This window comes from Ranitomeya variabilis, chromosome 3 (genome assembly GCF_051348905.1).
Source record: "Ranitomeya variabilis isolate aRanVar5 chromosome 3, aRanVar5.hap1, whole genome shotgun sequence".
Lineage (NCBI taxonomy): Eukaryota > Metazoa > Chordata > Amphibia > Anura > Dendrobatidae > Ranitomeya > Ranitomeya variabilis.
In genome coordinates this window covers 127,600,996-127,614,147 of record NC_135234.1, presented here as the reverse complement: position 1 = coordinate 127,614,147, position 13,152 = coordinate 127,600,996, and the positions used below count along the sequence as shown (strand labels likewise).

Sequence of the window (13,152 nt, the reverse complement as noted above, 5' to 3'; positions counted from 1 at the left end):
GCATTTGCAGAGCCCCTGATGTACCCAAACAGTAGAAACCCCCCACAAGTGACCCCATATTGGAAACTAGACCTCCCAAGGAACTTATCTAGATGTGTTGTGAGAACTTTGAGCCCCCGAGTGTTTCACTACAGTTTACAACGCAGAGCCGTGAAAATAAAAAATCTCTTTTTTTATCCCACAAAAATGATTTTTAGCCCCCAAAATTTTTATTTTCCCAAGGGTAACAAGAGAACTTGGACCCCAAAAGTTGTTGTCCAATTTGTCCCGAGTACGCTGATACCTCATATGTTGGGGTAAACCCCTGTTTGGTGGAACGGGAGAGCTCGGAAGGGAAGGAGCACTGTTTTACTTTTTCAAAGCAGAATTCGCTGGAATTGAGATCGGACGCCATGTCGCGTTTGGACAGCCCCTGATGTGCCTAAACAGTGGAAACTCCCCAATTCTAACTGAAACCCTAATCCAAACACGCCCCTAACCCTAATCCCAACGGTAACCCTAACTACACCCCTAACCCTGACACACCCCTAACTCTAATCCCAACCGTAAATGTAATCCAAACCCTAACCCTCTCTTTAGCCCCAACCCTAACTTTAGCCCCAACCCTAACCCTAACTTTAGCCCCAACCCTAACCCTAACTTTAGCCCCAACCCTAACTTTAGCCCCAACCCTAACTTTAGCCCCAACCCTAACCCTAACTTTAGCCCCAACCCTAACACTAACCCTAGCCCTAACCCTAGCTCTAACCCTAGCCCTAACCCTAGCTCTAACCCTAGATCTAACCCTAACCCCCTCCTAATCCTAGCCCTAACTGGAAATAAATACATCTTTTTAATTTTATTATTTTTCCCTAACTAAGGGGGTGATGAAGGGGGGTTTGATTTACTTTTATAGCGTTTTTTATAGCGGATTTTTATGATTGGCAGCTGTCACACACTAAAAGATGCTTTTTATAGCAAAAAAGTTTTTGCGTCTCCACATTTTGAGACCTATAATTTTTCCATATTTTGGTCCACAGAGTCATGTGAGGTCTTTGTTTATTGCGGGACGAGTTAACGTTTTTATTGGTAACATTTTCGGGCATGTGACATTTATTGATCGCTTATTATTCCGATTTTCGTGAGGCAGAATGACCAAAAAACAGCTATTCATGAATTTTTTTTTTTTTTTTTTTTTTTTGGGGGGGGGGGGGGGGTTTGTATCGTTCCACGTTTGGTAAAATTGAAGCAGTTTTATTCTTTGGGTCAGTACGATTACAGCAATACCTCATTTATATCATGTTTTTATGTTTTGGCGCTTTTATACGATAAAAACTATTTTACAGAAAAAAATTATTATTTTGGCATCGCTTTATTCTGAGGACTATAACTTTTTTATTTTTTCACTGATGATGCTGTATGGCGGCTCGTTTTTTGCGGGACAAGATGACGTTTTCAGCGGTACCATGGTTATTTATATCCGTGTTTTTGATCGCGTGTTACTCCACTTTTTGTTCGGCAGTATGATAATAAAGCGTTGTTTTTTTGCCTCTTTTTTTTACGGTGTTCTCTGAAGGGGTTAACTAGTGGGACAGTTTTATAGGTCGGGTCATTACGGACGCGGCAATACTAAATATGTGTACTTTTATTGTTTTTGTTCTTTTATTTAGATAAAGAAATGTATTTATGGGAATAATATATATATTTTTTTCTTTATTTAGGAATTTTTTTTCACGAATCGCTGTGCGATCTGACAGTTTGTACAGCACTCTGTCAGATCAGCGATCTGACTTCCAGTACTGCAGGCTTACCAGCGCCTGCTCCGAGAAGGCGCTTGGTAAGCCACCTCCCTGCAGGACCCGGATGCAGCCCCGCGGCCATTTTGGATCCGGTGCCTGCAGGGAGGAGGTAACAGACACTCGGAGCAACGTGATCACATCGCGTTGCTCCGAGGGTCTCAGGGAAGCCCCCTCCCTGCGCGATGCTTCCCTATACCGCCGGAACACTGCGATCATGTTTGATCGCAGTGTGCCAGGGGTTAATGTGCCGGGGCAGTCCGTGACCGCTCCTGGCACATAGTGCCGGATGTCAGCTGCTATAGTCAGCTGACACCCGGCCGCGATCGGCCACGCTCTCCCCGTGAGCGCGGCCTATCGCATATGACGTACTATCCCGTTGGTGGGAAATAAGGCTCACCCCACCTCGACGGGATAGTACGTCATATGGGATTAAGGGGTTAATCTGTAATTGCAGTTGTCAGTTGATGAGATTCTTGTGCTCCAGGGCAGGCCTGTATGGGGGTCTTTATTTGGTGCTCTGTTCACATTCATCCTTACAGCTTTTAGGCTGTGCGCACATGTTCAGGATTTCTTGCAGAAAATTCCTGAGAAAAACCTTACATTTTCAAGAAATCTGCATGCGTTTTTGCCACGTTTTTGGTGCGTTTTTTTCCGGACATTTCCCAATGCATTTTATAGTGGGAAATCTAAAAAAAACCCGCAGGATTAATGAACATGCTGCGTTTTTTACCGCGATGCGTTTGAGGAAAAAAAACGCATCATGTGCACAAAAATTGCGGAATTCATTCTAAATGATGGGAAATGCGAAAAATCAGCAACGTGTGCACACAGCCTTAAAGGGAACTTGTCACCAGATATAACGCTGTTAACCTGCAGATATGGGGTTAATCTGCAGGTTAACAGCATTATTACGCTGTCTGGCGCCTGACTGTAGCCGAATACAGCGGGGAGAAAATGATCTTTAATCTCCCCACCAGCATTCAGTATTCAGTCATAGGGACAGGGGCGGCGCCTGTTCAATCACGCTCCGAGTATATCACACCCCCGGCCCTGACCGATACTGGTTCTACATTGTAGCCGGCTGTCAGTCAGGGCTGGGCGCGCGTTTACAGCACCTGCTGTGTACACTCGGAGCTGTGAATGAACCGGCGCCGCCTCCGCCTTTATGACTGAATACCAAATGCTGGCAGGGCGAATAAACATCTCACTACCACGTAGCAAAGGAATGCTACGTGGTAGTGAGGAAATAATATTACACAAATTTAAAGTGAAATTAATAAACAAAAAACAGTGCCTACTACCAGTAAACCTGGACCAGTATAGTAGTCCAGTCAAAATACAAAAAAAAAAAAACTTTACCCTGAACAAATTCCAAGAAAGCGTTTTATTGTTTTTTTTGGTAGTATTACATGTAGGGAAAAACATACTAAAAGTTTACCAAGTTAGGGTTACCACAAAGGGTCTAAATGTGACGTCAAAGAATATGGCCGCCAAAGCTGTAAAATGTTAAATGCGACTCGCCTTTCAGTGTCTATCATATTTCTTTTACAATTGCTACTATTATATTTATTATTTAATGATTTATCTTCTTTTACAGAGCTGAGAACGATGGAAAGTAAAGAAACTTGCCCCTTATGCAGCCATGAAGTAGAAGATGACAGAGAAAGAGTGGTGATTGGTGCGAAAGGAGCTGAAGGGATCAATAAAGCCAGTATTGAGAGGGGCGTTGGCACTGTGGTAGCTGCTGGAGCAGTGGTGCACAAGAGATGTCGTATGAACTACATAAACAAGAAGCAAATAGACTTGCATAAGAAAGCTACTTCCGTTCATCGTTCACCTGCCAAGAGAGGTACACAGGTGTCTACTGGATCCTATGATAGCATGACGCAGTGTTTGTTCTGTGGACATGAAGTGGTGAAGACAAGATCTAGTAGTGATTTCGATGACTATAGCTTTGTTAAAACTGATGGATTTGTAAGGTCCATCATGTCACATTGCAAACAGCATAATGATGACTGGGCAATCACCATTCAAGGGAGAATCGCGAACTTTGGGAAGGACTTACATGCTGCAAACTGTCTGTATCATCGTTCATGTGACATTAACTTTCGGACAAACTATGGAATTCTTATGCGTCATGGTGGTGGATCTACTACAAAGAAACCGCGGAAGGTAGGGAGGCCGATGAACATGGACCAAGAGCAAGCGTTCTTGAGAATGTGTGCATTTCTTGAGGACAACGATGAAGAGCAACTGACTGTCACAGATCTTGCAAAGAAAATGACGGAGTATCTTGTAGGAGACAGTGCTGCCTATAGTAATAAATGGCTGAGGTATAGGCTGGAGGAGAGGTATGGCGATTCGCTATTCATAGCAGAGTGTGAAGGGTTGCCTAACATTGTAACGTTCCGTGAAAAGACCAGAATAATCCTGAGGGACTATTTCCATAGTCAGGAAATGGATGAAGAAGCCCAGAAGAGAGCCATCATAGAGACTGCGGCCAAACTAATCAAGAGATATCAAGTCTAAGATCCCATCTTCAACCGATGAATTTACAAAGACTTCTTCTCTTGAATGTCAGTCAGCCTTAAATGATCTCCCCCTGAGTTTGCTTTGCTTGCTTGAAACCCTCTTCATTGGAAAGGACATTCACAGGAAGGTCGCAAGCATTGGACAATCAGTTGTTCAGGCTGTACGTCCCAGGGCTGTAGTAGCTCCATTGCAGCTTGGGTTAGCAGTCCATCTCCATCATCATTTCAGGTCTCAATTTCTTGTAGACAGTCTCTCAGCCATGGGATATTGTTCATCATATTCGGAAGTTCAGCAATTCGAGGAAAATGCTGCCGCTTCTGTTGGCCAGGACGTACTCGGTGGTACCATAGACAGACTGAATATGGCACTGCTGTTCGCTGTGGACAACGTAGATTAAATATCATCACGTTAAATGGGAAGGGGACTTTCCACGGCATGGGGATGGTAGCTACTGTGACTCCAGGAAGGAAGGTCAGTTGCACTGTTCTCAGACGGAAGACTGCGGACTTGGAGATAGTTGAACAAAGCAGAGTTGATGTAAGGGAATACCGTTTCGCAAAACACACTCGCCGAGACATAAAATTCAAGCCCTTGCCATTTGACGTGTTGATGTATTGTGGGAGATGTCTACATAAAGACTGTGATCATGCGGGGTCGTCTTCGGTAATCTTACTGCCCATCATTGACATATATTCCGGAGACAAGTCATGCATCTTCTCTACTCTTGAGTATCTGTGTAACCTAGCTGATAAACACCGATCCACTGCAGTTGTTACATTTGATCAGCCACTCTACTGGAAAGCGTCAGAAATCAAACACGAGGTGCCTGAAGACAGGCTGGTTCGAGATGTTGTCCTGATGCTCGGGAGCTTCCAGACATTGATGAATCTTATGGGTGCCATAGGAACGTTGATGGATGGGAGTGGAATCAAAGAGATCTTGGGAACAATTTACGGTGACAATGCTGTGCAACACATCATGACTGGAAAGGCAGTTCAGTGTGCAGTTCGTGGCCATCTCCTCCTTGATCAGTGTCTTACTCAGCAAGTTGCAGACAAAGTACTTTGCGGCCATCCTGGTTTTGCTGATCTGTTGCAAGAACTTGAGCAGTTGTATACTCGGACACTGACAGGGGTGAATGACTTGAATTCGGTCATTACTTTCACCTGCCTTAGTGAAATTGTCCACCTCTTGTCCACCAAAAGAAATGGATTATCCGCTCACTCTCGCACCAGTAAACTATGGCTGAATTACCAACAGATGGTTGGAATTGCAAGGGAGCTGATGCACCTTCATGCTCTAGCTGAATGTTTGCCCATTCTTGCAGCTGCTGGGCATGGGAACTATGTGAAGGACGCCTACCTTTACCTACAGTCTATGACCACTCTGGAAGATAATATGCCATCAGTCTTCCATAGATTTATGAATGGCTTGCATGTTGTAAGGCGGACTGATCAGTACTGGGCAGGCCTGCGTTGCGACCTAGTCATCGAGCAAGCTCTGATGGTCTCCCTAAAAATGCAGGACGACTCACCAGAGGAAGTGGAATGTTTAAACATCAGAGGGCCTTGTGGACTCTGTCTGTGCCAGTGTCCTCTTCCTACAGTGATGCAATGCAGGGTTTCACTCGCCAGAGCTTTGTCACCAGTGAACAACACAAGGAGGCAAGAACGTCAAGGACGAGAAGAGATTGTGAAGACCTGGAAAAAATTGCAGATAAACTCAAGACCTTTTCACCTTTCTCTGATAATCTTTTGGAATCGAAAAAAAAAACTCGGTCTACCCAAGGTTTTGAAGGGAGACTCGGTCTTAAATAGCTGTGCTAAAATCTTTTCCACACCTAACAAAAACAGAGCTGAGATTGAAGACGCTGGGTGTAAAGCGATGGTGGCATTGTTCGGGGGCAAACCTGGAGACAATCTGTCTGCAATGAAGTATTCTACTCTCTGCAAAAAAGTTGGATCAGCCAAAATCTGTTACACCTGAACCACTGCCACCGACCTCCTCTGCAACTTAGTATCATGCCCTTCGGAGTTACCTCCAAGTGATGCTTTGGATGGACAATGGTGAGGCCATGGACACTACTGAATGCAGATGGGAATTGCAGAACAACAGTCTAGTTCCAGTGATGATGGATACTTCACCGGCACCAGAAACACTTCTGAAAATAATTCACTGCAATTGTTCTCGTGGTTGTAGTACACTTCGGTGCACTTGCAAAAGACACGGACTTACCTGTGTAAGTGTACCGCATGTGCAGTAGCATCAATCAGTAATGATGCTACTGCATCGGCACCATTTTGCTTGAGGTAAAAAAAAAAAAAAACTTTTCAAAGCCAACACTATTATATGCAGTATAATAAAATAGGAGGCAGGTCAATGAAGGTTGAGTGACATGTCAGTTAAACCCATAAGACGGATTTTATAAATTAAAGTATCATTTTAATCAAGTGTAATGGCGCCAACCTGACAATGCCTGTAGTTTACATAGCTAAATGCTGTTGACAGATTCACTTTAAAGATCTGGCTGTGGACAATAGGCAGAGACGCTTCTAGGACAGTGAAGATGCCGGATTGTCCTCACGCTGCTCTAGTTGAATGACAAGTCTCTCCATATTTACACAAATGGGAGACCTGTCAATCACCTGGAGCAATGAAGGGATAAGTCGGCTGGTGGTGCTGTAGAGTAGTCTGGCCACTGGCTATAGTACCAGGCTGGACCTTCAAACCATGTTTTTTTTTTCCCCAAACGCCAAAACATTTTAGAGAAAAACATAGCTGGTTGCAATTTTGTAGCCAATGTTTGATTCATGCTGCCTAAGAGTCGAGCAGCATGAAACGAATGACAAGTTCACTTAAAACTATCAGAATTGTACAAGTGTTCATAAACAACAGATGAAAATCCTATTACTAATTAATCATTAATATATGGAATTCATCTACATCTTTGAAAACCAATTAGATCAGATTGATGGTTTATATAGTTAGCCAATAAAGGTGTGTGCGTCTGATCTACACAAATAGATAACTAGTTTTCCCCATTGTTAAATCATTCAATACCTGTGTAAAAATAAATAGGTCCATAAAGAACAAACACAGCTAGTACGTGAAAGTAGCATGAGTAGATGGCCCCAGGACTAGACTATTTCAGATATCACTTGTATCAGCATAAAAGAGATTTTATTTTTTAGATAAATAAAGCTGGCCTTAAAAAAAAATACTTATGAGTTACACACCTTTACCTGTCCGTCAAGCAGTTATTTCCAAAACTGCCTTAATACAAAATATTCAAAACACGGCACATAATTAGATTATCTTCAATTCATTTTATAAAATGTTCATTTTTGTTAGCGTACATTAGACATTTGAAAACTTATTTGTCATAATCCCCACTGTGAAAAGTATCCCAATTGCATGGCGGGCTTCCAGCTTCAAAGTTGCAGTTAGGACAAAGGTGTGGACAATTCAGGCTCATTGAAGAGGTTGAGAAAGGGGAAAGTCCCCAAAACGTCGCTGCAGGTGTGTTTCCAGAATGAACGCACTTCAATGAGCCTGGATTGTCCACACCTTTGTCCTAACTGAAGCTGGAAACCCACAGTGCAATTGGGATACCTTTCACGGTGGTGATTATGATAGACAAGTTTTCAAGTGTCTAATGTACACTATTAAAAATGAACATTTTATAAAAGAAATTTTAGATAAATTACGTGGCGTGTTTTGTATATTTATTTTGTGATTGATTATTTGATATTACATCACGTGACCAGACAGCTTATACATGCTCGTCTGAGACCACTCTCTGATTGTGGTCACTCGATGTCAGAGACCACTCTCTGATTGTGGTCACTCGATGTCAGAGACCACTCTCTGATTGTGGTCACTCGATGTCAGAGACCACTCTCTGATTGTGGTCACTCGATGTCAGAGACTACTCTCTGATTGTGGTCACTCGATGTCAGAGACTACTCTCTGATTGTGTTCACTCAATGTCAGAGACCACTCTGATTGTGGTCACTCGATGTCAGGGACCACTCTCTGATTGTGGTCACTCGATGTCATTGACCACTCTGATTGTGGTCACTCGATGTCAGGGACCACTCTCTGATTGTGGTCACTCGATGTCAGGGACCACTCTCTGATTGTGGTCACTCGATGTCAGAGACCACTCTCTGATTGTGGTCACTCGATGTCAGACCACTCTCTGATTGTGGTCACTCGATGTCAGGGACCACTCTGATTGTGGTCACTCGATGTCAGGGACCACTCTCTGTGGTCACTCGATGTCAGGGACCACTCTGATTGTGGTCACTCGATGTCAGGGACCACTCTGATTGTGGTCACTCGATGACAGGGACCACTCTCTGATTGTGGTCACTCGATGTCATTGACCACTCTGATTGTGGTCACTCGATGTCAGGGACCACTCTCTGATTGTGGTCACTCGATGTCATTGACCACTCTGATTGTGGTCACTTTATGTCAGGGACCACTCTCTGATTGTGGTCACTCGATGTCAGAGACCACTCTGATTGTGGTCACTCGATGTCAGGGACCACTCTGATTGTGGTCACTCGATGTCAGGGACCACTCTGATTGTGGTCACTCGATGTCAGGGACCACTCTCTGATTGTGGTCACTAGATGTCAGAGACCACTCTCTGATTGTGGTCACTCTTGATGTTATCTAACCTGTGTATCAATGCATTGTTCACCCCAGTTGTATGTTTGGTAGTGCTTTTATTTGCATAGTGCTTGTTTCTACATTTATGTTAGCAATTATATTTGGAAAGAGCCAAAAAGTAAAAATGCAATATATTTTTACAATAATATTTTTCAATATTTACAATCTTTATAATTGCCAATGTTTATGAGATATTTAAGCAACGCCCCAAACACCTCACTCCCAAAAATGCAATATCCCAGCTACGTAATACTGATGGGCAGACTGCCCTAAAATGCCACATTAGGTTGGGTTTTCCATAAATCCTGGTGTAACCAAGGAGTCCTGGGAAATTAAGGACAGTAGGCAACTATGAATAATATAATATAAGGCAGCACGGTTGCTCAGTGGTTAACACTGTAGTCTTGCAGCATTGGGGTCATGTATCTTCTCCCCGTTTGCGTGTTTCCACCCACACTGCAAAGACACACTGATGGGGAATTTATATTGTGAACCACAATGGGGACAGGGATGTCTGTAAAGTGCTGTGGACTATGATAGTGCTATATAAGTATCATGAATCTTATAACTTGAAAATTCCTAAGAATCTAATTGTGTCATAATTAAAACAAGATGCTTAAGATACTTACCACAACCTGCTGGCTTTTCTTAAAAATATGTTTGTCAGGTACTAAAAAGTCATTTTCATAGAAAGCATGAAGAAGAAGGTATTCATTTCGTTCAGAGCGCCCACCCATTAGTGTCCTTGACTGTTCAAAGAAAAAAAGAAAAGTATTCAACAATAAGTGGAATTAAACAACATATCACATACACAACAATATACGGTACATTTTGGAAGTAAACAAAGCAGATTTTCACCTTTAATCTTGAAGCAAATAAGTGAGCATAAAAGACCATATGGGTGAGGAATTCACTGAGGTGTTTAAGAACAACTACAGAAATAGCACATTGTTGGCGAGTCCAATTCCCCCTCCTAAAAAGATGAGAAAAGTGCAACCGGTACCCTATAAGGATGCTATATAAAACCTGTTCTGCACAGAAGGTGGTTGTTTCACAAAGAAAATGCCAGAGTCAACCATTCTACCTTCAAAATATAGAAAGACATTTACTTGTTACAGAGAACAAGCTTTTGGAATGAAATGGCACACACAATGACACTTTCCTTTTAAACCAGCTCAACATGATTTTGGAGAGATGAATACACTGACAAGACACATCATCTCTGTCAACGGAGTCAGTTTGTTACAGTCGCTTGATTCAGTAAGAGCGACATGCTATGAAACTAGATCATTTCTAGTCATTAGAAATTTCAAGCTGAATTTGATGCACTCACTGGATGGAAAGGGGAAAGGAGAAAAAAACCATAAAAGATCTCAGAATGAAAGACTAGACAGACTTCAAACCATTTCGTGGAGGCACAACATGGAATGGGATATTAGATGGCTGCCAAGATTATATGACATGTAGGAGTTACAGTCAATTAAAAATTAAAACATACTCTTCATCATTTGTTCTAAAGTTTCTTAGCAAAATATAAAAATAAAGATCATCCCATCATCCCCAGTTGCTAGAGCACAAGAGTGAAATATTTCAGAGATATTGGATTTACTACTGCTCAATTCTATGAACATTATAATAAAAAAAAAATACACACGATTATTCACCGGTTTTTAAGTCTCCACCAGGCTTTGACCACTGCAACCAATCGCTATCCTTCGGACATCACCACTGAAGCCAGTAATTGGTTGTAGCAGTCAAGTCAATGTATGGCGCACTATCATAAAGAAAGCAAAGACCAGAGAGAACCACCTGAGTGCTGGGAGTTTGTCTTTCTGACATTCCATATTGCTTGTCTTCCGCTTTCATTTTGGGGGTTTTTGGACAACATCTGACTTTAGAAGAAAACATTTAAGAAGACGACAAAACAAAGAAATGATTACCATGACATTTCCTGCTATGTTCGTGATCTGTAAGGCCAAGGGAAGAACATTCAACTCGCACATGATCTGCAGGATGAACCTGGCATCTACTAGCGTGTTCTCCAGCATGTAGAGAAGTTGAGAAGAATCACTGCAGGTAAACAAGAGCATATATTATTAGCACTTCAACAGTTTCACGGTCTTGATTTGCAGTCAGTGTCCAAAACAGTCAAGTTCAAAAGAAAACAGCTGCACTCAAAAACTTTTTTGCTATAATTGCAGATAGAGAACACTAGAGTTTATTTTGTGTACAATATAATTTCACCACAGGAAAATTGTCGAGGTAGCGAGGGAAACGAGGTAACGTTTCGACCCAGTTCTGGGTCTTTATCAAACCTCACTTAAGAAGTAGAGAAAGTCACCAATAAGTTGTACTAGACAAATAGCAAACAGAAGTCCCAGCTGGGGCTAAACGCACAATCTTGATGGTAAAAATGTAAATTTTTTTTATCTTCACTTTCCTAACAATAAAAAATTATGTTTCAAAAATTGTGCTGAGGTAAAGTAGACATGTTGGAAATGTTATTTATTAACTATTTTGTGCAATATGACACTCTGATTTAAGAGCATAAAAATTAAAAGTTTTAAACTTGCAAAATTGTAAAAATGTTTGCCAAATTTCCGTTTTTTTTCATAAATAAACGCAAGTCATATCGAATAAATTTTAACGCTAACGAAGTACAATATGTCACGAAAAAAAAAATCTCAGAATCACAGGAATCCGTTGAAGCTTTCCAGAGCTATAACCTCAAAGTGACAGTGGTCAGAATTGTAAAAATTGGCCTGGTCAGGAGGGTGAAAACAGCCTTCGGGGTGAAGAGGTTAAAGGTTTAAAATTGCCTAAAATAAATCCATATAATTACTAACCACAATGCTTAAAAAAATTGAAATGTGGCATTTTGTGGCAGTTTTACAAAATGTTTTAAAACTTTAAAAATAAAATTACGTGGGCCTTCTATGACATTTAGTACAGCAAGGCAAGGAGTTTACTTAGAACTGAATTTTCCCAGAACAGATTAAAATAAGAATCGGAATTTACCTTGAATTTGTAGAGGTCAAACAAACGCAAGTTGACAAAATCTTAAAATTCCTGTGCAAGCTAAGTGCAATTTCAGGATGTATTTAGTTCAATGTCCGGACCAATCTTCTATAATGGAATATGTAGCTCTTACATTAAAAAAAAAAAAAAGCTCAGTCTGTCATGTTCGCAAAGAGCCAAAGTGATGTATCATTTAAGTTTCTCCCCGTGCATTATTTTCAATGTAAAAGCAGCCTCTTCCATTATAAAGGTTGTTGTTTACTAGATTGGTCAGGTCACTGAGCTGAATATATACTTGTCAGCATATATTTTTTATACTAAAGACAATTTTGATTTTGAATGTCTTCAATATGACCTATCCAAGGTTAGCAGCAGAGGTGCACTGTGTCGTTAAATGGAATATTTGTAGTGTCGGGAGATAAAAAATAAAAAAGGGAACAATTTTCTTGTTGTTGTAATAAAAAATAAAATCCTCATGTCAGATGCTTGAAAAGTAAAGTGCCCGACGTGTACTGCAAGTTTAATAAGGACAGAAATAGTGCAGCAATCTACTGGAATTTACCACTACTGCCACTGGTCCATTGCCATGATCAGAAACACTGGATGGTTTCCATTAATGTGGCTATAAAATGTTATAAAGAGTTCTGGATCAACAGAGCCGTTATGTTCAAACCAAACCTGCCCAATCATCCTTTTCCTCCTGCAAGTTTGCTCAACTTTTAGACAAACCTGTGGATCATTTGCGTCAGTAAATGTGTGACAATTATGTAATAATTTTCTTTTTCCATTGGTTGTGTAGTAACCAGTGCTGTAGAAAAATCTTGGTCTTGCGAATAGAAATCCCAAACTTCACGGGAACCTGTATTTATACACAGGAGCCAATGAAAGGAAAGGGGGGGGGGGGGGGGGGGGGGAGAGCACATGACTGAATCAATGAGGAGCGAGGAGGCATGTCCTGACTACCACAGTCTTCTCGTAGACACTGGATACCTAAGGTCCTGCAAAGTCTGCACATGAGGAGACACAGCGAATCAGAATAACTAGAATATGTTTCTAATTGGAGGTATCTGCTAATATTATTATTATTACTACACTTACTACATATTGTGATAGGATCTTGGAGATGGGAACACCCCTTTAAGGC

At 41.5% G+C, this 13,152-nt stretch overlaps 1 protein-coding gene across 2 annotated transcripts in view; it reads right to left on the bottom strand.

The window, feature by feature from the left end:
• The window catches only part of POLA1 (DNA polymerase alpha 1, catalytic subunit), a 502,104-nt gene that overhangs the window by 397,315 nt on the left and 91,637 nt on the right, over positions 1 to 13,152 (bottom strand). For both annotated transcript variants that reach the window (XM_077294669.1, XM_077294671.1), the window contains exons 20-21: positions 10,931 to 11,060; positions 9,620 to 9,739 (exon numbers count right to left, since the gene is read on the bottom strand). In XM_077294669.1, the coding sequence (XP_077150784.1) occupies positions 9,620 to 9,739; positions 10,931 to 11,060 (250 nt within the window). The remainder of the gene's footprint in view (positions 1 to 9,619; positions 9,740 to 10,930; positions 11,061 to 13,152) is intronic.